General features: G+C 44.7%; 3 protein-coding genes across 3 annotated transcripts; 1 reads left to right on the top strand and 2 right to left on the bottom strand.

Annotated features, from left to right (window-relative positions):
• Nucleotides 1-885: 885 nt before the first annotated feature.
• On the top strand, nucleotides 886-8,735 carry LOC117051119 (fascin-like). The gene is made up of 8 exons (XM_033157211.1): nucleotides 886-1,250; nucleotides 1,963-2,212; nucleotides 2,840-2,887; nucleotides 3,734-4,015; nucleotides 5,098-5,216; nucleotides 6,721-6,874; nucleotides 7,720-7,893; nucleotides 8,480-8,735. Exons 1-8 carry the CDS (start codon nucleotides 945-947, stop codon nucleotides 8,677-8,679), a joined length of 1,533 nt encoding a protein of 510 aa, XP_033013102.1. The 5' UTR covers nucleotides 886-944; the 3' UTR covers nucleotides 8,680-8,735.
• A 926-nt stretch (nucleotides 8,736-9,661) lies between these two features.
• TMEM216 (transmembrane protein 216) lies at nucleotides 9,662-13,866 on the bottom strand. The gene is made up of 5 exons (XM_033157235.1): nucleotides 13,764-13,866; nucleotides 12,670-12,771; nucleotides 12,009-12,101; nucleotides 10,865-11,066; nucleotides 9,662-9,727 (listed from the first exon to the last, which is right to left on the bottom strand). Exons 1-5 carry the CDS (start codon nucleotides 13,774-13,776, stop codon nucleotides 9,712-9,714), a joined length of 426 nt encoding a protein of 141 aa, XP_033013126.1. The 5' UTR covers nucleotides 13,777-13,866; the 3' UTR covers nucleotides 9,662-9,711.
• Nucleotides 13,867-14,798: 932 nt separating this feature from the next.
• TMEM138 (transmembrane protein 138) lies at nucleotides 14,799-21,893 on the bottom strand. The gene is made up of 5 exons (XM_033157223.1): nucleotides 21,755-21,893; nucleotides 21,066-21,331; nucleotides 19,524-19,695; nucleotides 15,729-15,804; nucleotides 14,799-15,502 (listed from the first exon to the last, which is right to left on the bottom strand). The coding sequence occupies exons 2-5, from the start codon at nucleotides 21,191-21,193 to the stop codon at nucleotides 15,390-15,392; spliced, it is 489 nt and encodes a 162-aa protein (XP_033013114.1). The 5' UTR covers nucleotides 21,194-21,331; nucleotides 21,755-21,893; the 3' UTR covers nucleotides 14,799-15,389.
• Nucleotides 21,894-23,132: the final 1,239 nt, after the last annotated feature.

Raw genomic sequence — 23,132 nt, forward strand, 5'->3', positions numbered from 1 at the left:
TACTGCATTGTATGGCTTTTCATTTTGTAACTATTTTGAATACTGGGTGAGCTGTTTTCTAGAATCTCCACTAAATATGAGCCGGGGGGGGGTGGGGCGGGGGGAGACCTTGATATGGAAAAGAAGATGGATAGATAAAACAGGTGCCATATTTTGGCTGGGTAGTAGCCCTTGTAGAACCATGGTTTTATGTATTGCTAAACTAGTTCCAAAACCACTTTATGTACACATATTAAAATGATTTTTTAAAAGCTTCTATCTCTCAGTTATCTCCATTTAAAGGGGAGTGTCTGGTAGCAAGCCAATGAAAGATTTGAGACCCTTGAGAATTTCTGCCAGTGTGAAATCAGTACACTGAATGAAGATTCGATGCTCAGCATCATTTTAAGTAGCTCCTTTAAAAAATATTTGCTCTGGAAAACATGAACAGAAATCACAGGGATAAGCATTATGCTGAACAGAAAGGGAAATGAAGCCATGATGAAAACAGATGAAACTCAAACACTTTGAAAGGGGATTGTGCCTTTCACGTGAAATTGAATACTGTATTACAGGCAAGGATACAAGGAAATATAATAGCATATAAGGGTTTTCTGTCTATGGCAGGAAAAGGTTCAGTTACAAGAATATTGTCCTGCTTGCTAGTGGTATTCAGTGAAATGTTTCTGGGGATCATATGCTTGCACAGATAGTGTGCTTCACATTCCTGAAGGTTTGTCATAAAAGGGCATTTGCCTGTGACTGGCAGATGAGGTGGTAGTACTTTCAGAATGCAGCTTGAGTGGTGAACAGTCTGTGGGAGGGGCTTAATGCTGAGTGGGTGGGTTTACCTGGTTGCTAGGTGACAATTGTGATCTAAGGGACCAGGATTAATCCCAACTCAAGTGAGTCCACATAACTGGTCTGATGAATGGGTACCATTCAAGTCTCTTTTTATTCTCACCATGACATACTCACTAGAATTTGGCCTTGTTAACGCGGCCAACCGGTACCTGACTGCTGAACCTTTCCGTTTCCAGGTGGCAGCTACAGGCAAGCAACTGAAGCCTCGCCAGTTGTGGGTACTGCAGTTTGTGAGCCCACAGGGAGCTGGGGCAGCTGGCCCAGGAGAAGGAGCTGGCCAAAAGCTTCACCTAATCAGTGCACTGAAACGCTACTTGGCGGCTGACGCAAATGGAAAAGTCACCTGTGACCAGGACAAACCAGGGCCTCAGACCTTCTTTCTCTTGCATCAGTATCCAGATGGCAAGGTGCTTTCTCTCACCCGGGCACAAGCATCCTATCTCAAGTGTAGCTTATGTCTGATATTATCGGGCTGGAATTCTGGCTGGGTGCGGTTGGGTGGGTGAGACGGAGGGTAGAAGGTAGGAAAACAATGCTTAAAGTTGCCCCAATAGGGCCTCAAAACTATTCCACTATTGCTTAAATGTGAGCCTCTTGTTTTGCTTACAAATGTTTTTTACAATTAAGAGGGCAGGATTGAGCTCAACTTGCAGACTAGTTTGCTGTGGTGAGAAGCAGGGTCTTTTCTTACTGTGCAAGTTTCTAGATTCTTACGGGAAAGTCCAGGCAGCAGATTCCTGCACCCCAGTGCTGTAAAGTGCATCAGGAAAAGAGCAAAATGTCCCTGGACTCCCCCCCCGCCCCATGGTCTCCTTGGGAAACCAGTCACATGAGCCAAAGCTCTTTGCCCCTGTTAGCCAAACAGTATGATAGTCAGCCACTATGGGCTGAAGGGGAGAAAATGTGTCTGAATAACTTATTTTAGTTCCTGTGCTAGAAACAACTGTAGCACAATGGAACTTGGGTGATCATGGCAACTCCATAAGCCCAAAGATGTAACGTAATTAGTATAATGATACCTGAATTTTATTCTGCCATGTTCTTTGCTCTCACTGAGAGTGTTCCTGCTTTTCTTGGCTTGGGCAATGTAGCTGACCAGACATCCTTCCCTCCCTGCAGGTGTCTTTGCAAAATGAACAGTCCAAGCGCTACCTGGGTGGAGCAGAGGATAATGTCACTTGCTTTGCCCAAGCTGCCACCGAAACCGAAAAATGGACCCTCCACCTGGCTGTGCACCCCAATGTTGCCATGTACAGCCCCAACAGGAAGCGTTATGTGCGGTGTGATGATAAAACGGGGGTACTGCGCTGTGACCGTGACATGCCCTGGGGAGCTGAATCAGTCATCACTATCTACTATGATTTCAGAGGTGGGTGGTGGCATTTTCCTATTTTGTTTTCAATTGATATGTGAATTTCTCTCTCTAATACTGTAACACACATCTTCCCCCCCCCCTTTGTTGAGGGGCGTGTTAAAGAAGCAAAACAAGCTTTCATTCTGCTGTAGGGTTACGCACACACACACACTTACAGTAATTCCTACGGCAGATGAGCTACCATACCAACAAGAAAGCTGCTTCCTCTGAACTAAGGATTGTTTAAAGTTTTCTGTTATCCTCTCCAACTATGGAGCAGACACCTGGGGTAAGTCTGAACACCTGGAAAGGCTTGAGAAATTTGAGAGATGAAGAAAGTCTGTACCTGTCACAGGCTTTCTCCTCCCACAGTGAGAAAGTTGCTGCTTTATTCTACAGATGTTTGTCTGCTTGTGATTTTACCTGTACATGAGGATTTCTAAGTGCTACAGATAGGTGAGTGGGGTGGCCTGGGAAGGCGGAAAATGTTTCTAAGTGGAAGGTCTTAATTCAAAAAGTTTGAGTGACACTACCTTATTTACACATCTCTATCCAAAAGCCACCCAAGCACCTTCTAAGATAGTCCTCTGTTATTGATGTGTGAAAAAGTTCAGTTTGAGTCATTTGCATCTCCTCCAATAGGTCTGGAGTCCAATGGTGAGAGAAGGCAATTTACCCCATACATACCAGGTGAATTAAAATTCTGTTTACCCAAGAAGTCACTGTGGCTGGCAGGAATTTTGATTTCCTTAACATCATTAATTAGCTTGGGTAATTCTTAGAACTACTAATTGCCATGATATGCAAGACTTTCTGGTAAGTTAGACACCAGTGCACACTTTCCAAATAAGGCAAGAAAGGGAATTGTCTGTGCAGAGAAGTTTCCAAGTGCAAATCCTCTTTCCTGACCGTATTGGTGTTGGAGGTTCCCCACTCTCCCACACACACTTTTAAGTGAAATTGCACACTAGGCTAAAGAATCTAATACAACCAGTTTTTAAAACATGCATGTAGTGTGGATAAAGGTGCATATTAGTGCAGATGGGAACACGACTTCAATCCCAATCTCAGCCTGCATGTGCCCATGGCACATCTCACTACCTGGGTTGGGGCCATGGCCTCTAGCTTTATCAAGCACACATGTAAATCCCCAAAGTAGCTATGCAAGAAAAATAGGAAACAAACAAGGAAACAAATGCAGTGTCAGCACCACCCACTGTACAAAGCTCAGACCCAATGAACCTCAACTTGCCTATCAGAACAAAGCACAGGGGGCTGTTTACACAAATGTACAAATGATATATGAGATTCTGGGCAAGGGAAATACAGTGGGAAATGTTAAGGGCGAACAGGACTAGGGTGCTCTAAAGGGTTGGTGTTTGTAACTGCAGGCAGGGTGGGTCTGTGTGGCAATTCTGCAGTGAAACAAGCATCAGCCCTGATGCTACTTTGTAAGACAATTGATTTGGAGATTGTTTTCCAGGACTGAACATCAAGCTGCTGTCAACCTCTCATCTCTCTCGCCTTTGTCTCCAGCAAAGAAGTATGGATTGAGGAATGGGGCTGGCAAACTGTTGGCTTCCAATGGCTCACTGGTGCCAGATGTTACCCCACAAACTTTGTACTCCCTGGAGGTGCATGGCGGCTTGGTCGCTCTGCGGGATGAGGAGGGAAAGTACTTGACTGGGCGAGAGGGTAGCATGAGAACTGTAAAGATGGACAAACCTGGACGGGAGGAACTCTTCAGCATGGAATCCAGCCCTGCCCAGGTCTCGATGCGCTCCTCTTCTACTAACAAGTTCATTTGCTGCAGGCCAGGTAAGTCAGGAGAAAACAGCACTATCTACAGTGTATATTGCATTGCACTTTGTGAAGCCTCTGCAGCTGATCGGCTTTTCCGGTCTGATGAGATGGAATGTTTGTGACCATTCCACCTGCTCAGAAAATGAGACACAGTGGTGGTCCACATTCTGCGAGTAATGGGGCAATTGTCAGTTTGGCTGAGATAAGACTGACTTGGGAGGCAGGGTGAAGGCTGGGAGGAGTTCTTAGAAGGTAGGTAAGCTTTGATGCTGGGACCTCAGAGGCAAGATGGCTGAAGAAAGGGTGCAGAAGTAAGAAGCAGGAAAAGGGCACATACAATTGAAGTAGCAAGGATTCAGTAAGATTACGGTCCCTGAAAAAAACCACAGCATTTCTTATTAAAAGTGGTGTGACAGAAATGCTAGGGAGGCTAACCAGAATACAAGATGGCCAATCGAAATGGGGCTAAGTAGGCTGTGAGCTGAAAAAGCAAAAACCTGAGGAAATGAATGGTGTGGCTATAGAACTGGGGCAAGAAGACTGGAAGAAAACCACACACAGTGCTTTGACTAGAGAAACCCAGGATAGAATTCAATGTGACTTTAAGACGATTGTTCTGCTTCCCAGATGAACTGATTTCACCTTTCCCACACACACTGTTTGGGGGTTGTCTTGAACCTGCAGAGCACATTTGGGGGGCCATGGGAGAAGCCATGTGGCCATTGATCTTCCATAGGGCTCCCCTGGTGAGACAGGTTACTTGAATCCACACTCTGCACTCCTTTGGAAGAAATGAAGTACAGCAAGCCAGCAACTTACGGCACATTTAACTTGTGCACAATTAATCCAGATCTGAAAGAAGATTTGAATTTAGGCTTGCACGTGATGTTTTGTGCTCTTAAACCAGCCTGCCTCCAAAGATAAAAGATAGGAAGGTCCAAATGATCCTAGGTCAGTTGACACACAGACAATGCCCCCATTCTCTGCACAATGTTTTCCTCTTTCGATCCACGAAGCACTGATTTCAACCTGCAAGGAGTGGGCAATGGCATATGTAGGAATGCTGACCTAGGGCGTTTCTTCCCTGCCCCCTGCAGGTGCTGATCTCTATGCCAATGCTATGGCTGTCGGCAACACAGAGATCTTCCAGGTGCTGTTTGATGACACCACAAAGAAAGTCTGCTTCCGTAGCCACAGTGGCGCATATATGTCCTTGGTGAGTGTGCCTGCCACGCGTTACGAGGAACAGCAGCGATCAGGCAGGACCAGCTATTTCAGTTTGTTTCCTAACTATGGAGAAGGACTGTAGCTCATAGGTGGCAGAGCACCTGCTTTGCATGCAGAAAGCCCCAAGCTTTTTTCAGCCACAGCCACTCATTCCAGTCTTGTCCCCAACCTCCTTCTGACTATATTCTACAATGGGCAACACTGAGACTCAGGAGGGAGGAAGCTGACAGGCAGCCCCACCCCACGACTGGTTGTGAGGATGTGGGGACTGATCAAGGGCAGAGTGAGGATGGTGGGGCAGGGCCCCATTTGCCCAAGTGGATCAGCCTCCCCTGGATACATCTGTGCCCAGATTGTGGTGCACCAACTTAATCTGGAATTCTTTTAAATGTGAGCAAGGAGGTGGGTGAGCTGCATCCTCGATCTGCGCTGTGTGTGTATTAATACAGAAAGGCAGGCTGCAAATCAAGAGGATAATAATATAGCAAGCAAGGAACTGACAAAAGGAGGCTTGTTAAACTGCAGTAGATAGCTCTTGGTCCTGGACTTGTTTGTGAATAACTTGTTTGTAAGGGCTGTCTCAATCCTTTTCCAAAACTTTTGTCAACTTTAGTGTGGGCGGGGGGGGGGGGGTTATCTATTCTACAAAGCAAAGCATGGCATTATACACAATCCTCCTTGTGAAAAATGGTTTTTTGTACACTGAGGATGGAGAACCTGTGGCTCTCAAGTTGTTGTACTCAAATTCCTATTGTCCTTGACCATTGGCTTTCAGTTATTACTCCAACATCTTGAGGGCCTCGGGTTTCTCATCCCTGCCACAGATGAAATATGTAAGAGTGCAGTAGGAACGCACAACTTCCTGAACAACCTCTTCAGAAAAGGCTAACTGCTTAAGCCTGGAGGGCTGGAGACATCTTTTTCAGGTCTGCTATTCACTTACCTGGGAGTAAAACTTGTTGAACTAAATGAAACTTAAAAGTAGAGTTGAAGGTGGTCTTCTGGCTGCATTGTTGTTCATGGTGTGCACATACACTATCTGCTATGGGCCCTGGTCAGAAATTTTGCAAGATTTTTATTGTGCTTCAAAACCTATATTGTCTACATCTAACATACCATTAGTTTGGCTTCAGTCTGGGCTATGGTTCACATAGTGCAACTTGAAGTGTGAAGTCAACAAGAAAGTGGCTTTGAATAAAGCCAAGGTCCACCACCATCCCTATCTTGCTGATGCTAGAAACCCTCCCCTTTTGGAGTAACTACTGCTGGACTAACCTCCCTGGTACTGAGATGCTCATGCATTGCTGTACTCTTGTGTTGCGTCACCCACCACAATGGGTTTCTCAGTCTTGATGCAGCACCAAATACCTTCCACTGAAAATATACCAACATGGATCTCAGAACGTAGCTGATAAAGGGACTGCAGCAGGAGGTTTCTATCAGACAAAGTAAGCCAAAAGCACTTTCCAATAAATGCATCCTGTCTTTTGCAGGGTCCTAATGACTGTATTAACAGCAACACCAAACAGGACAGGAATGTCTGGTTCGACATCCAGTATCAAGACCAAAAGGTGTGTCTCCGCATAGCAGACAAGCAAGTGTCCATGCGGCCCAATGGACAGCTCCTGGCAATTCCCAAAGCTGCAGGTACAAGTCGGTAGAGAGCTTCCCTTACAAGCACCAGGGCATCAGTGTGGACAGGTGAACGCAGCTAGGGTGGGAAGAGAGACTGCACACTGCCAGCTGCAAATTAGCTTTAGGTAGTTCTAGGGCAGGCATAGGCAACCTTCGGCTCTCCAGATGTTTTGGCCTACAACTCCCATGATCCCTAGCTAACAGGACCAGTGGTCAGGGATGATGGGAATTGTAGTCCGAAACATCTGGAGAGCCGAAGGTTGCCTATGCCTGTTCTAGGGGAAAGGAATGGAAGCAACAGCCTTGCACTAAGTCCCTAAATGGCAGGGGGACACGCTAAGGTTCACTAAAACACTGCCCCTCTGTGCATATAATCCTGGCCCCCAGAACTGCATGCCAAGTATGTTGACATTGCTTCTGTAATATGATCTGGGAAACAGTCAGAGAACAGCTTCCAGTTTGGGGGGAACCACCACCTGAAACAGCTGTGCAGTTGTCCATAGTGATTACTTGAATGAACTTTGGAGCAAATGCCACTGACAACCGAAATCAGGATAAAACCCAGGGGAAGAGACAGTTTCACAGTATTTGAAGTCCAAGCCATTAAAGGCTTTCTGTGCCTTAAGCAGCACCTTGAATCGAGTAAGAAAGACTAGAGGGAGACACTGTGAATGCTGGGCCCGTTACAACACTCAGCCTGGCTTCACAGTGTGGGGTGATTTCTCCTGATCTTTAGCACTGAAGTTGACTTTCCTTGGGGAAATGTTTCCCTACTGAGAGCAAAAGGAAGGGTGGGAAAATAGTTCTCCTTGAAAGCCAGGTGCGGCCAATGCTAAAGGTTTCCCTTGTACCTTCAGGGAAGAGTGAGGATTTCCTGCTGGTGCTGGTGAACCGGCCACTGCTTGTCCTGCACAGTGATGCTGGCTACGTGGGTCTGTGTTCTGACATGAGGAAGTTGGAAGGGAACTGCGTCAGCTATGTTGCCAGCAGCCTGTCACTCACCGAGGAAGGCTACTACAACTTCCAAGTTGGTTAGTATTTTTCCAGGTGGGACTAAGTATATTCCAAGGGATTGGGGTTTCCTAGTATCTGTGTTGCAAGAGAAACATGACCTACTCACAAATGGGAGCTGCCATCAAATGATTTTTATAAAAACAAGCCTAGTTTATACGTAGCCATAAGAGGGAGCCAAAACTTGCTTTTCCAAACCAAAACAATGCAAGAGAGCACATCATCACTATTTTCCAGTTAATCCCACCCCGCTTTGCCATTTGTTTTGCTCCATGACCCCAGCAATAGTTTCCTAGGCCCAATTAAGGATAAACTACTGTTCAGGTTGGGTCATGGTTGATTTAGCTGCGATTCCTGTGTTGCAGGGGGTTAGACTAGATGACTCTTGGGTCCCTTCCAACTATGATTCTAGGTGTCGGTCATGTTTTCCCTTTATACATGGTTTCTTTCTAAACCATACCTAGTGGTATTGCCGTGACGAGCACATCCTAATTACCCGTGATTCTTTTACCTTGTAAAAGTCAGAGAGATCCAAGAGCTGGTCTTGCCACACCTCTATCTTGACCCTCACCCTTCCTTCCACTAATTCTGCCACTTGACCTGCAGGCAGCAAGTACTGGGCTCTGGATACAGATGGACAAGTCTTGGTAAACAGTGACCGTCCCAGCAATTTCACCATCCAGTTTGCATCCTCCAGCTGCCTGATCATCAAAGCACCCAACAACAAGTTTTTTGTGGCTGAGCAAGGAGGCCGACTATGGGCAGGGGCTTCGGATGCATCTGGAGCAACACTGTTCCATTTCTGAGAGCATCTGACCCTGCTCTTCCCACCAATAAACTTTTTCTGTGTGGGCTTACTTCATGCTTATCTCAACTGATGCCCAATTGGCCCATGTGTTAGACCTCTTGGAAATGACCCTTCGTCCGTAGATCCTCCCTCACACAGGGCATACTTAAACTCCAAATGAAAGCTCTGCTACCTACAGCAGACCCAAGCCAGGACCCTTTCATGTGAATGTCCTTATGCAAAAACTTTCTGTGCCCATGAGCTCCCTTCTGAACCGCCTTCATGCAGTTAGGATGATTTGCAAAGCCTCAGTTATCTTAAAGATGTGTACCTCTCTTCAGCCCAAGAGGGGTCCCCCATGCTTCTAGGAGCACTGCTGTTCTCCCAGTGTACCAATGTTTGTCTGAAGCTCCACATAGCTGCAGTAGTTTAAAAATAAATATTTATTCCAAGGATGCAGTAGAAAACCAAGTATCACAAATTGTCAACACACACCAATAACAACACTGATTTGGGGGGAAAGGGCACAAGGCCTGCTGCCCTTATCCCTACCCCCATTCAGGAAGAGGGCACAGGAGGCAACACAACAGTTAGGGAGGATAAGCAAGACTGCCCTCATGAGTCACTGCACACATGCTAGAGTCTTGAGTTGTTAGAATGTACCACACCGGGGAATTCAAAGGATACACCAGCTGCAGGCAAAGTCTGATTATTAGGTGGCATTCACTGGCCCATAGTCTTTTGACTTGCGAGAGTCAATTACCCAAGGTACAAAGTTGGAATGGATCAATTAGCGCCCTCCAGGAGGACTGCAAACTTAGTTAGGGTGTGTGGGTCTGTCTTCTCATGAAAACTGCTTCCAGACACTGGAGACCCTGCTAATGGTGCTCTACCTGAATGAGCTTGAAATGAGAAGTTGAGACGCCTTCTTTCAGCTTATTGGGGGAATTGGACCCACACCTCATCTTGTCCCGGCCACAGAAATGGAGGGTTCATGCAGCCTCCAATCTGAAGAGCACACGGTTCCATACATTACAGCCCACAAAGGTTCTCAGTAAGTGTCCAAACTGCAGAAAATAGAGAGCGAAAAGTCAGGATCTTAGCAACAGCAACAGCAAATACCTCTTCCTTCTTACCCCAAGTACAGTGGAACAGACTGAACACCTATTCCAAGGATGGGGAACCTGCAGCCCTCCAGATGTTGGAATCCAACTCCCACCATGGCCAATAGTGATGATGGAAGTTGTTGTCTAGCAACATCTGGGGAGCCCATGGGTACTTTATCCCTGTTCTATTCCACTGATTCCCCTGTTTGAAGAAACAAACCAACTGACATAAATATATGATAAGTCACCTGTGCAATTTAGCATTACATCATTGAGCCTGAATCAATTAGATAAAGAACGTCAAACTTGCACGCTCTCCCACAACAGCCAAGGAGGACTTCAGCAGGATTTTATTTATGTTCTCTATTTAATTCTACTTTTAAAGAATCCTAGCTTAGCATTATGTTTGAACCAGGAATCCTGGTTTAAAACTCTGGTAAGTACCATAATAAATCAACTTCAAACTATGGGTTATGAAGTTGGCTTCTTAAACTGACCAGAGTTACAATATACCAATTTCCAGATAGTATAACAGAAATGTTTGCATTCAACACAGCGCTAAGAAGAAAGATTTCTTCTTGTGCAATTGAACATTTTCCCCACCTGCATGCCCCTTAAATATGCTCTCGGAATGGCATGGGGCACAGAAGTCCCAGTGTCCTAATACTAATCCTTGCACTAGTGTGGATATTTGGTTGAATACTGTCCAGTCTTTGGGGGACATTAAAGGCTAAGCTAACACATTTATTACAGCTTAAGCTAGTCCATGAAAACTTATACCATAACTAATTTGTTACTTTTTAATGTGCCACAGGACTTTTGTTGTTTTAAACCAGGATCCTTGGTTCCAACATGATGCTAAACAGGGATTACAGTATTTAAAAGTGAAAGTAAATCCTTCCAAGTCCTCCTCCCAGCCATAAAGGAAGAGGGTATGGGGGCTCGCAAACGAGCCTGAAACTTCACTTAGACCTTTCCATATAGCACTAAACCCAACATTACATGCAGATACAGTCAGTGTCTTAAAAAATAAAATCTAATCAATGCACATAATTTCCCCCCCCCCTAAAATACCATAATGGTAAGCAAGTAAAGTACCTGGAGAAGGCAGCCAGAGTGAGAACACCCAGTAACAGCTCCACAGCATAGAAGAGGAGGAGGATAGCATTAAGGATGGCCTCCAGCCGCAGAGCATAAGTCTGCAGCAGCAGATAATAGGCTGCCATCACTGCTGCTGGAAAGGTTAAAGCCAGACTGATAGCAAGTGGCACTTTCCGTTGACAGAGGTTCCCTTTTGAGCCTGCCATACACAGACAATATGAAAAAGAAAATGCATAATAATAATAAACTTTATTACGGTCATAGACCAGCAAAAAAAGAAAATGCATAGACCTGCTCAGCATAAAAGCCACAATATTTGGAATCTGAGGGCACGAAATGAATAGCTCTACTTTTCAGGGATCAGTTCTCATTTAACTTATTTAACTAAATAAAAATAAATAAATAAATGTCCAGTAGCACCTTAGAGACCAACTAAGTTCTGGGTATAAGCTTTCGTGTGCATGCACACATCTTCAGATACACTGAAACAGAAGTCACCAGGCCCTTATATACAGTGGGAGGGTGGGGTGGGGTATTTCTCGGAAGGGTAGTAGGAGATGGGTGATTGACTCAATGGGTGTGGTAAAACTGTTGACTGTGAACATTTTTTGTAAAATAATTTTTTTAAAAAATTTATTTCAACTGCATCAGACCAACACAGCTACCTACCTGAATCATTTAACTGAGAATAAGGAATGGGGTTTTGCATTTAACATTTGTACTGTAGTTCCTAAGCTAGGCCCAGGTCAGGAAGGATCTCATATTTCCACCCACATAATGTTGTCTTGCCTCCTACCTACTCCCGAATTAGGGAATGTAACACAGAGCCCCTTTTTCAGCCTTTGGGTATCATTTCATTGGAGGCACCTATTCCAGTTCAGCAGAATAATTAGGAAGGCCTGGAATGATGGAGTGAAGGCACTGTCAGCAATTTACACTCTGCTCAACTACTCTACTCTCAAACATCTTTATTGTTGGAGAAGCAGAATTTATTGATGAGTGAACCACATTAATAATAATAATAATAATTTTATTCATATCCTGCCCAGGAGTCATCTTTTCAGGTCAAGTGCCATCAAAGATGCTCATAAAATGGCAGGTTAGTGCACTACTCGTGGGAACATTTTTATTGAATACTCACCAAAAAATATCCGGGTCACTTCAATCCCAAGATAGAGAAAAAGCATAATCAGGTCCAAAGCCAAATTGGCAGAGGGGTAGGGCAACAGGAGTCCTAAGCGGGTACACAAATGGACATATGCATTAAAAGAACAGCAAAGCCAGATGCTTCTTCCCATTTAATGAATTCCTTAATAAAAGAAGAGTGTCTGATGTTGGTTAACATCTAATGTAGCAGCTAGAATGACAACAAACACTGGGACATGGATGGTTCTGAAAAAGGCTGTGAACTCTCAGGCAGCTAGTAAAGGTAAAGGGACCCCTGACTGTTAAGTCCAGTCGCAGACGACTCTGGGGTTGCGGCGCTCATCTTGCTTTACTGGCCGAGGGAGCCAGCGTTTGTCCACAGACAGCTTCCGGGTTTTGTGGCCAGCATGACTAAGCTGCTTCTGGCAAACCAGAGCAGCGCACGGAAATGCCGTTTACCTTCCCGCCGGAGCGGTACCCATTTATCTATTTGCACTTTGATGTGCTTTCGAACTGCTACTCAAGCAGCTAGGTGAGGAATAAATAATTACACTATCCACTTCGTTCTTTCACTTTCTTCAGGTGAGTGCTACAAGGTAAATGCGTTAAAAAAATCCTGCAGGCAACCTAAACACATAATCCCTTCAAAGACTCACCTTTATAGACAAATATGAAAATCTCCAGCAGAAAATATGTTGCGTAATACCAGCCATTAAGGAACAGGAGAATCTCCAGAGGGGTGGAGGAGAGTTGGCGATCTAGGAGGTGAAACCAGAACATGACTGTCTATGTTTATGTACACTTACTCTTGTCCCACTGCCTTCCCCCTGCTTCAGAGCTGAATCAGGGCCAATGGCAATTCTGGTTTTCCCAGGACTGCCATTTGTTCCAATCTATCCCAAGGTGGGTTTTCCCTCGGAAAGGAGTGGGGCAAGGGGTGTGAGTCAAGCAGAAACTGCTGCTAAGAAGCCAAGCAGCAATGAGACAGTCTCAGTTCTGTTCTAAACTCAGTCCACAGACCGGTGTGAGGTGAAGATTGTCAAAATGGAAGCCCTGAGATGACAACAGCCATTAGGGGACGCCAATATTTGTACACTGCTGGACGAGGGCACAGAACACAAGCCTTGTGTGCAGCCACTCTCCATTTCGCCTTTCTTGCATTTGGGGGTGCAATGGACGTTGTGAGCTCAAAACTGGGATGCTGCGGCCTCACCAGCTTAGCGTGGAACCTCAGCACACGGTCTAACATACCTCAGGCAAAGGGAAACCAACCAGCAACATTCTCCGCCATCCCACCGACCTGAACCCCTTGGAAGGGTCCAAACCCCGTATTTGGGCAGTTTTGCACTAGGAGAGGGTTGCGAAGGGGCAGCCTCCCGCAGGACGTGGCCACGAGTCTACCACCCTCCTCTGGCAGGGTCTTTTTTTCTGGGGGAGCTCAGCGCTAGGCTGAGCCAAGAGGCCCCGCATCGGGCTCTGGGGCCCCGGGGGCACTTCGCCTCCCTCCCCTTCGCTCTGGCTATTCCTCCCGCCTGGGGAACGCTTGGCGGGATGCCGTCGGATCCCCGCCGTCGCTGCAGGGCTGCAGCTGGAGCCCGGTTCCCGTCTCTGCTCCAGGGTTCGGGGTGTCCTGGGAGGCGGGCGAGCGGGGTGGTAATGAAGAAGAGCCGAGCCTTCCACGGGGATCAGTCGAGGTCACGTGACCTCGCAGCCCCCAGGGCCCTAGAACGCTGCCGGGACCCCGACTTACTCCGAGGCGCCATCTTCCATCGCCATGGAAACCGCTACGCAGGAAACCCACTTCCGGCGAAGCTCACGGCACGGAAGCGGGAGAGGGCGGGGTGTCGCGCAGCGTTCGCAGAGGCAGAAAGGTCTGGGTCGGTGAGGCGCGCGCTCGCTCCCTCGCTCGCAACCGGCACGTTAGACCGAATGGACGCAGAGCGGAACCGCTCTATCATTGGCCTCTTTGTGGCGGAAGACCCGTTAGAAAGGCAAAAAGCTCCATTCGATATCGAACCGCGTCTCTTTGGGGCGGAGGCCCAGATTCGGAGCGGGGACGGCGTCACCTCGTCTCCATGGTAACCCATGAATTCTACCCTGGCTTGCTCCGCGCGAGTTGTGGAGGCAGGAAATAAACGCAGGGGCTCCGTTCTCTCGCCTTCTGACAAGGAGCGACCCCTATTTCTTTGCTTGTTATGTAACTGCCCCGTTTTTCTTCCGCCCTTTCCTTACACGCACATTTTGATTTTTGATTTTACAAGGTTTTTTTCCGGGAAGTGGGGACAACATACACACACATACATCATACAAAGCACCTCGGATTGCTCAGTTCACATGGCCCAAATGGCACCTTGCTCGTATAGCTCCGAAAATCCACTCCCAAATCCACCACTTAACAAGTTACCCAGCATCACCCAGAAAGCATTTTTATTATTCTATCAAAGGCCCACAGCGTTCCAATATTAATTCTACTGTTAGAGGAATCCTGCCCCACATTTTAGAGTACAAGATTTCCTGGGTATTGTGCTTTAGGAACAAGCTTCTGTTTCACCAGTTTATTTTTTCTGTGAATTTCATTATCTTACCCTAAACCACACACATGCTCAGCAAAACGAAAACATCCATTTCTTTCCTATATTGTAATGTTACTAAATTATATGGTTTATTTTTAGTATCAAAAGCACAACACAGAGAACTGGTGGTAATAAATCAAGTTGGAATGGAAATAACACCCTTTTATTACCACACACTAGAGGAAAAACAATAAAGCAAGATCACTACACTATGGTTTCTGAAAAAGAGCCGATTTATTTTCTCACCATTTATAAAAATGAAAGTACAAAAGGGGAATCTAACAAGTCAATGGGAGTACATTTGCTCAGGCTGAATACTGCAAAGCCAAACCATAGTCTTTATGCCTTGTCACACTGTCAGAGGTACTAGTGAAGGCAGGAATCCTTTTCTGTCACAGGGGAGCTTAGGGCAAGGAAATATTCTCAAGGGGGAAAATGCAGTATTGCTACTCAGTGGGAGTTCTCAGCCAAATCTGTTTGGCACTTCAAATCATTCCTCAGTAAGGCTGCAGCCAAATCCAGAGTGCAGTTTGCTGAACTGAAAGGAGGATTGTGGAGTGCTTGGAGACTGAGAGGCATATAGTAGCAAGCAGGGTATCCAAAAAAGAGCAGTTTCATTTATGGTAGCCTAATGTGCACGTATGTAGGAAAGGGGTGAAGTCATTTGACCACATGAGATTTAGAACTTGACTGTAGGAGACAAATTGTAGTGGGAGGAGGGGAACTTGCTGCAAGATATTGGTAAAATCTCTGTGGGCATTCTAGCAAGCTGGCCTCTGCTCCAAATGATCCAGAAGCAGCTGTCAACTGTGCGCTTGTGCAAACTCTTTCCGTAGCCAAAGAGAGTCCTGATAGAAACGGGGATCTCCCAAATGCACAGCCGTCCTCTTATAGAAGTAGTAGTACAGCACAGCCACTGCAACCAATCAGAAATAAGTCACAAGCCAGCAAGGTCAACACCTGTATCAACTTTACTGGTTTTCTTACATTTAGCTTCACCATTATCCCCCTAGCTACACTCCCCCTGCTCCCTGTCCCATCTACTTTCTGTGGGGAAGCACAGATATAACCAGCCTCATTGAAAAAAATTTAAGCTTTGCTCAGAAGTCATGACACAGGGGAGAAATGAAACAGCCTCATACCCATTCTCTGGAAAACAAAAAGAGTCTGCAGCCCATCTGTCCACACAAAATAGTTGGAATTTTTCCAGCGGAGGTTCTGTGGGAAAGAAATGTATGAAACATTAAAGGAAGGAAATAGACTGTTCCTCCCAGAACAACACAAAACAATACCAACCATCATTTCATAATTTCTTCAGTGCCCCATCTTTCTACCAAATTCCATCAGAAACATGGCTCCAATTTTCCTACTCCCAATAATTATTTATATATTTGGGAAGCAGCAACATTCCTAACTCCTTCTCTTGAAAGTCTTGAAAGATTACTACAATCTCAAATAAATATTCTAGAAACCATGCAACAATCCAGGACAATAAAGAAGGCCTGTGGTATCCCATTGATTGGTGTGCTCCCTTCCTACATCCCACTCAAGAAAGCTTCCACATTTTTTCCAAGTATAGCAAACCAGGACTTATGCAATTGTATCTATAAAAATATTTTCACAGATAAAATAAAAACCAAAAGTTGATCCACATTAAAATTAGACACAATATTTGTTGAGCTAGTTGGAAAAAATAACGATGTTAGTCCCACTAGAGACTTTCCAAAATTCATGTTCCCAGTCATAATAGGCTACTCCAAGTCTTTCTTAACAGTTAAGCAACCAGAAACCACATGGGATGGATGCCAGCACTAGGAGCAGCTCAGGGAGCAAAGAAAGGTTAATCGGATCAGCAGATTTATACAGAACAACCAGACCTATTCTAGCTCTCAACAACTGATCACAGAAAATCCTCTTAAATCCTCCTGCCTCACCAAGCAAGGTTTAGAAAAGCAGCAGTACCCAACTTTCAAGCTAGATTGCTTCATCTAACTTCAAAGATGAGATATTAATTCCCTAAATATCAGATGACAAGATACAAGGACTTAACTACATTATATACCATTTTGTCCAGTGTATTCTAGGTAGGTTTGCCATTTACAAATAATGCCATGCAATCTTATAAGAAAGAGTAAAAAAAGAGAGATGGGGAATGAAAAGGAAAATAGGCACATTGAGTTATTTAAAATGGAAATGAGGCGAGATTGAAATAAATCTATTGTTAGCCTCCGTAAAGCATTCACTCATCTAAAGAGAGCCAAAAACTTCCACAGGGAGGTACTAGACTATTGAAACTGTAGATATGAGAAGGCTTTTGCCTTCAATGCAGTGAATTCATATCACTGCAAGCACTGCTTTGGAATTTAAACATTCTGTTCCAAGAAGGCAAGGGTGCTGTACCACGAACTTTTATGACTCTTTGGCAATATAGCCCATCATCAATGGTAAGTCACTGCATGTCAATGGCACCTGTTCATTGTAGTTGTTTGCTTCACTGAACAAAACTTGGACTGAATTGAAATATGTATCCTTCAGTTAGGCAACTGGATAGCAAGACAAACAAAGAACCAGGAATAAGGACCTAGTTTTTAAATCACAACATCTGTTGATATTTGAAAAGTAAATCACACAGATCACAGCCTATTGCAACAACAGCAAAAAAGCTGTGTGCTTACAATGGATCAGGGTGTCAAAGAGAAAATACAGTTTGATCGACTAAAAGCTCAGAGACCAAATACACTTCCTGGCCACTGTTCCAAGACAACTTCTGCACGGCTTCCTGACGCTTCCAAATACCCTGGAAACCTACAAATCTTTTGTTCCAAACGCTTCTGTCCTCTTTCCCTTTAATTACCCAAATTACAGTGACCTCTGTCAAACTTCACAAATCTGTCCAGGAAAAAAGGTGAATGATGTAACAGTTATTAAAGCTCAAGATATGTGATATAGGACAAATGCCCAGCCACACTGCCTAGAAGGACAATACAAACCTAGGAGATAACTACAGAACCAAGCAAATAGAGCCAGAACAAAGAATATATTGCTCATTCTATGAGACTTCAATGATCCAATAGGCTCACCCCAATCAACTAATAGCATAGCAGGATTCAATGGAATAATGGGCTGTGAACAATGCTGCAGCCAAGAAACTTATTTATACACCCAATAATAAATTAGAGAGGCAATCGTTATACAATATTACAAAATAGTAGCAAGCATATAACATTTCAACCAGACTTCACTACACAAACGCCAGTACTGAGCAAATTAGTAATTCCAATACTCCATTTGTGTCCATAGCTGCAGCTGCAAATCCGCATGGGTAGTCATGTATGGCCGCCTTTGACAAAACTGCAGATAAAGTTTGGAAGTCTGTTATAAGAATCAAAATATAAATTTTATTGTTGGCTCTTTTGAAAAAGATATCAGCCTTCCTTATTGTTGGGATTGTTTATTTGTCCTTGCATCTTAAAATAAAAGTGAAAAGATTAAGAAGAGATTATGCTACAAGCATATTGAGCAGTGTAAAGGGATACAAAGTCTATACATTACATTGAAAAGATGAAAAGACGTGAAGACAGCATGAAGGTGAAATGTGTTGGTGCATAAAGCAACAAGAGAAACGAGGAAATTGGGTGGTGGGGGGAATCTGAAGGAGGAGCTGTTGCTTACACAGCTTCCAAATCATAATAAGTGCCAGTATACCAAGTCAAACAAATGTTTTTTTTCCCTCCTCCACGCCCTCCGCAAGCCCCGCCTCCTCTCGTGCCTCGCACGCTCGCGCCCCCAAGTCAAACAAATGTTAATAACCACTCAACTTTCACATAATCACATGTACACAACAAGCTTGCCCTCAGTAAAGACCATAAGAGGGCAACTGTGATGGAGGATGCAATACATTAACTTAGGGTGCTTTGTGTGATTTGCTATCATATGAATACAGTATTAACAAAATGTACAATAGACCACTTAAATGACAACTTAGGCAATTATTGCAAGGCAAATCATTTTTCATGGATCTCAGACACAGTTATCTAAAAACAATAAATTAATGTGAGCAGAAGTCAGTGTAACAAGATGTCCGAAGAAAACAAGAATAATGGAGCACACTGTAAATTATGCTCATCAAGAACAAAACAAAAGTATGCTTGTTCAAAAAAGATCTTAGAAAAAAAAGTGATTGGTATGTATGCAGGAAGTCCAGGGTGTGATGAAGAACTAAGGACAGCTGAGAAAAATAGAAAACAAACACTTGTCAAAGAAGACTGTAAGGCCTTCTGTATCCAGCTAACCATATCAATAGGAAATTCTAGCTTTATACTGACAAGATTCTGAAAGGTTAGAAGGTGAATTAACATGCCAAGCCACAAGAATATATTGCAGTATAACATTTGCAACAGTTAGTTTATCCTGTTTTATCAGACGAGCTTTTAAATGTCTTAAATATTATTTGGTGTATCTAATCCAACTCCTTCCCAGGTCTTTATTTCTGGGAACTCCTCAGCCAACTCAATGAGACAGCTACTGTTCTACAAATTCTGCACACATTATTTATCACACAGAAGTTGGTACAAAAACCTGAGCTTCTTTAAAAAAATATAACGGGTGTTGAAACAAATTTGGAAATCCACAGGTGGTGTTTCCAAGGAATTCCTAGGGTTCAATAGAGAGCACTTCTATCTCTTCCACAGCTACCTGTCCTAATCTAACCTGTTAGTTTCTTCTATTCATCCCTGCTCTTGCACATTTCTTCCATTTACCATACTGCTTTTTTGTTACATCCAGACCTCCATATTAAAAAACTACACAGTGCTAAACCTGGGGAGCATAAAATAAAGTTTGTTTCAACGTGTGTTTTCTTTGCTTGCACAATTACTCCTATATTCAGAATTTGGGCTTCCTTGATAACCAGTATAAACAATCCTCTCCTGCCTTACCATGACCCAGATGTGGAAGGATATGCTCAAAGCAAGGTATGTTGCTGACAGGACAATGGTCCCTTTAAATTTCTGGAACAGAAGATTAACCAGGCCAGCCTGGAAGACGAAGGTATTGAAGAACATGAGGAAGATGATGATGACATTGAAGAGGATGGCAATATCCTGAATGCTGTAAGACAGGCAGACATTTTAATGAGACAGAGATTGATGGATACCTTATACACAGAGGTGTACCTAGGCTCCTTTGCCTCCTTGGCAAGGAGCTATATTGTCACACACACACACTGGTCCCTTGCACGACTGCATTTCTCCACCGAAGCACCCACAGGAGCCTGCATGCTTTGCCCAGCCACCCATAGTACTGGAGGAGCGGCCTAGGGAGCACATGAACAGGCGAGCAGGTTCCTAGCCTCTCCAAGCCAGAGTGGAGAGGCACAATGTTTGTGCACAGACCCCAGGCCTGCACCCTTGGCAGGGGCCCACCTAACCAACTCCTACGTACGCCCCTGCTTGTGGCTCTCCAAATGCTACTGGACACCAGCTCCCCACCACCAACCATGGTCAGAGATAATGGGTGTTGTGGTCCATCAACCTTTGGAGGGCCACAGGCTCCCCACAATTGTGGCTAAAGCCTAGTACTTGGAGAACAAAAAGCACATTAACATAGCTGCAGAAGTTTTCACTGTCCATGCTGCCAATTGAGACATTAGTCCTCCAATTGCAGAGGAACGGGAACCCCAAAACCCTTGCTAGAAGATTACAATGGAAATAATACCTGCTGCAGCTACCTCTATTTTCCCCCTGCTTATCACTCATTCTCATAATCTGGGTGTAGAACTTTATGTAATGGCAATTGAGCTAATAGCTGCTAATACCCACAGAGAAAAGATAGAATAAATGGATTATAATAGCACCACCCTTTAAAAAATATTATTCAACACAATACAGCTTATTAACTGCTGATGTTTCAGGAGTAGGGGAAGAATAAAAATTTTCTTGGTATCTTTTATTCTACTTCATTGGTCCATTCATCTCTTCTCTGACACTCTCTTCTTCCCATTTTCCTGAATGAGAGTGTCCCAAGAAGAGTAGAAACAAACAGAAAGTGCATTCCTGTGCATGTTTACTCAAAAAAGTTCCACTGTGTTCAATGTGGCAGATTCTCTGCAATCTTAAACACATTTACTATAGATCAAGTCCCATTGTATACATAAAGGCTTAAGCTGCAATTCTATACACACTTACACTACAGTAAGCATGACTGAAAACAATGGGACTTCCTTCAGAGTCCACATAATATATAAGATTGCACTGTTGCTCCTGAGTAGACATACTAACCATCTCTTCTCCATTCCAAATCACTTATTCAAGCACTAGTCTACAGTTCTATCCAAGGACCTGAAGAGTAACCACGTTTTTGATCCCTACAGCTTATTTAAGAGCTCACAGCACTGTTGAGCATCTTTTCAGAGACAAATGTATACAAGCCCTTAAAAAAAACCAGACAGTGACAAGCACCCACTGTTGTGCCATACTCACATGAAAAGCACAAGCTGGATGACGGGCGCCATGCGCAGCAGCTCCGAGAAGGAGTTGACAAAGAGGTCATAGAACAGCAGTAGGAACTGCAAGGAAAGCACCAGGCTATAGTTGCTGGTTTGGAGCATCTTCCTTGCCTCGAGCCGTGGGACCTCAGTGCCTGCATCCCAGATGAGAGGGACACCTCATGCTCACACAACAGAGGGATACAAACTTTTTCCTCCAGTGCAATCACTCATAGCTCCCTTTGGGCAGAGACCTCAAACCTGCAGAAACACCAGGTGGGGGAAAAGAATAAGATGAGCAACACTTGCAATAATAGCGAAGAAGAGGCAAGTCTCACGTCCGGACCGGGGGGGGGGGCATCACAAATCTGGAGCACACCACACACAATCTAGCACTAGAGAGCAAAGATAAACCAGTCAAAAATACAAACAAGGAATAAGAATCCCTTTGTTGAAGTACGACTGGGTGCACCATTAACTGCTATTGCCTAACACTGCTCTTAACACTTTTCGGTGATCTAAGAACTTTACTCTTGCTGCCCCTACGAGGCTTTTCTCCTATTTCTACACAGGGGAAAGCAAAGCACGAGGGTGGGTGGCGAGGACTGACTGGCCACAGCCACCTCCAAGGGGCTGGAAAAGGCGCTTTTTCTTCCAGGGCAACGCGGATCAAGCGCTACAGACCTCATCTCGTTGGTGATCAAGATTTTGATATGGTTCTGCGGCGCCAAGACACACGATCTCGTTCCGTGGGCTCCCAAGCGCCCTCGACCTCACGCTCCCCGTGTTAAGCAACGGGGCAGGACAGGTCGACTAGAGAAAGGCCCGTCGCCGCTCCTGCTCGCTCCCGGCCCTCACCTGGCACAGCCTCGCCTGTCCCCATGGAGACGGCGCAGCCCTTCAGGGGAGCGTAGGAAGCAGCCGAACCGGAAGCTGCCGTGCTTGCTGTCGCGGTCACAGAGTTGTAAATGACAGAGCGGACGGAGAATCTCGTTGCCCGGATAGGAAACTTCCGCCCTGCCTCTGGAAGCCATTTATAAAGTCTTCCACGGGGCGGAAGTGAATGCATCTGCAAGAAACTCGTGATTCTACAGCGGCTTAGAGAGGACTACATTTTTATGCTTAGTTTTAAAAAAATAAAAATTAAAAAATTAAAACATGGTACAGCACACTCGGATCACATTTCATCATCTCTAAATTGTGTGTGTCGGGGTTTGTGGCTTGGAGAGCTGCTTATAACAGCAGGTTACAGCAGTCTCGTTCATTTGCCTCTTCATACCAGCCCTCAGCTACTAAACTCCGTAGACTCCACGCTACACTCGCAAATGTTTACAAGGGTGTGCACGCGCCTCTTTCACTTGATACAAGACCCGAGTTAGAAAGACTCCTCTCTTTGCTTCTACTTTTTGCTCGTTATGTGGGCAGCTGCTTCCCAACTACAGGTGAAACTCGAAAAATTAGAGTATCGTGGAAAAGTCCATTTATGTAAGCAATTGTTTTCATTAGCTACTGGAGTTTAATATATGAGATAGACTCATGACATGCAAAGCGAGATATGTCAAACCTTTGTTATAATTGTGATGATTATGGCATACAGCTGATGAAAATTGAAATTGTTAATTTGGGGTTCAGCTGTACGCCATAATCATCACAATTATAACAAATAAAGGCTTGACCATAGCTGTCAAGTTTCGGATTTGAAAATAAGGGATCACATGGAGTAACACATGACTGGAAAGGTTTGCAGTTCGTAGGTGTGCACTGCCTCGAAATAAAAAGAAGTGAACAAAAGAAGGCTCACTAGGGGGGCATTGCTAAAAAAATGTCAACTTTGTAACCAGAGGTTCAACTGAATAGAATCTGAATCACATGCACCACAAGGCCTATGCAGCCTCAATTTAAGGTGGCTCCTGGCCTGGCTTTTTACAGGCCCCAGCTGACTGCACAACCTAACCTTTGGAAAGGCCATATAGACTGATACCTTTAGCTTCTGCACCCCTCCTTTGCACACCTGTCAACACAACCACATAGGCATTTTCCACAACAGCTCCGCAGCACAAAT

This window comes from Lacerta agilis, chromosome 1 (genome assembly GCF_009819535.1).
Source record: "Lacerta agilis isolate rLacAgi1 chromosome 1, rLacAgi1.pri, whole genome shotgun sequence".
Lineage (NCBI taxonomy): Eukaryota > Metazoa > Chordata > Lepidosauria > Squamata > Lacertidae > Lacerta > Lacerta agilis.

Coding starts and splice junctions, on each gene's coding strand:
- TMEM216 (XM_033157235.1), bottom strand. Junction 12,102..12,669: donor TTTCATATTTGTCTATAAAG/GTGAGTCTTTGA, acceptor GTACCCGCTTAG/GACTCCTGTTGCCCTACCCC. Junction 11,067..12,008: donor AGTGACCCGGATATTTTTTG/GTGAGTATTCAA, acceptor TGTGTATGGCAG/GCTCAAAAGGGAACCTCTGT.
- TMEM138 (XM_033157223.1), bottom strand. CDS start 21,193: ATGCTCCAAACCAGCAACTATAGCCTGGTGCTTTCCTTGCAGTTCCTA. Junction 19,696..21,065: donor ATCCAGCTTGTGCTTTTCAT/GTGAGTATGGCA, acceptor CCTGTCTTACAG/CATTCAGGATATTGCCATCC. Junction 15,805..19,523: donor CCTTCCACATCTGGGTCATG/GTAAGGCAGGAG, acceptor TCTTTCCCACAG/AACCTCCGCTGGAAAAATTC.
- LOC117051119 (XM_033157211.1), top strand. CDS start 945: ATGACATACTCACTAGAATTTGGCCTTGTTAACGCGGCCAACCGGTAC. Junction 2,213..2,839: donor TATCTACTATGATTTCAGAG/GTGGGTGGTGGC, acceptor CTCCTCCAATAG/GTCTGGAGTCCAATGGTGAG. Junction 6,875..7,719: donor GGCAATTCCCAAAGCTGCAG/GTACAAGTCGGT, acceptor TTGTACCTTCAG/GGAAGAGTGAGGATTTCCTG.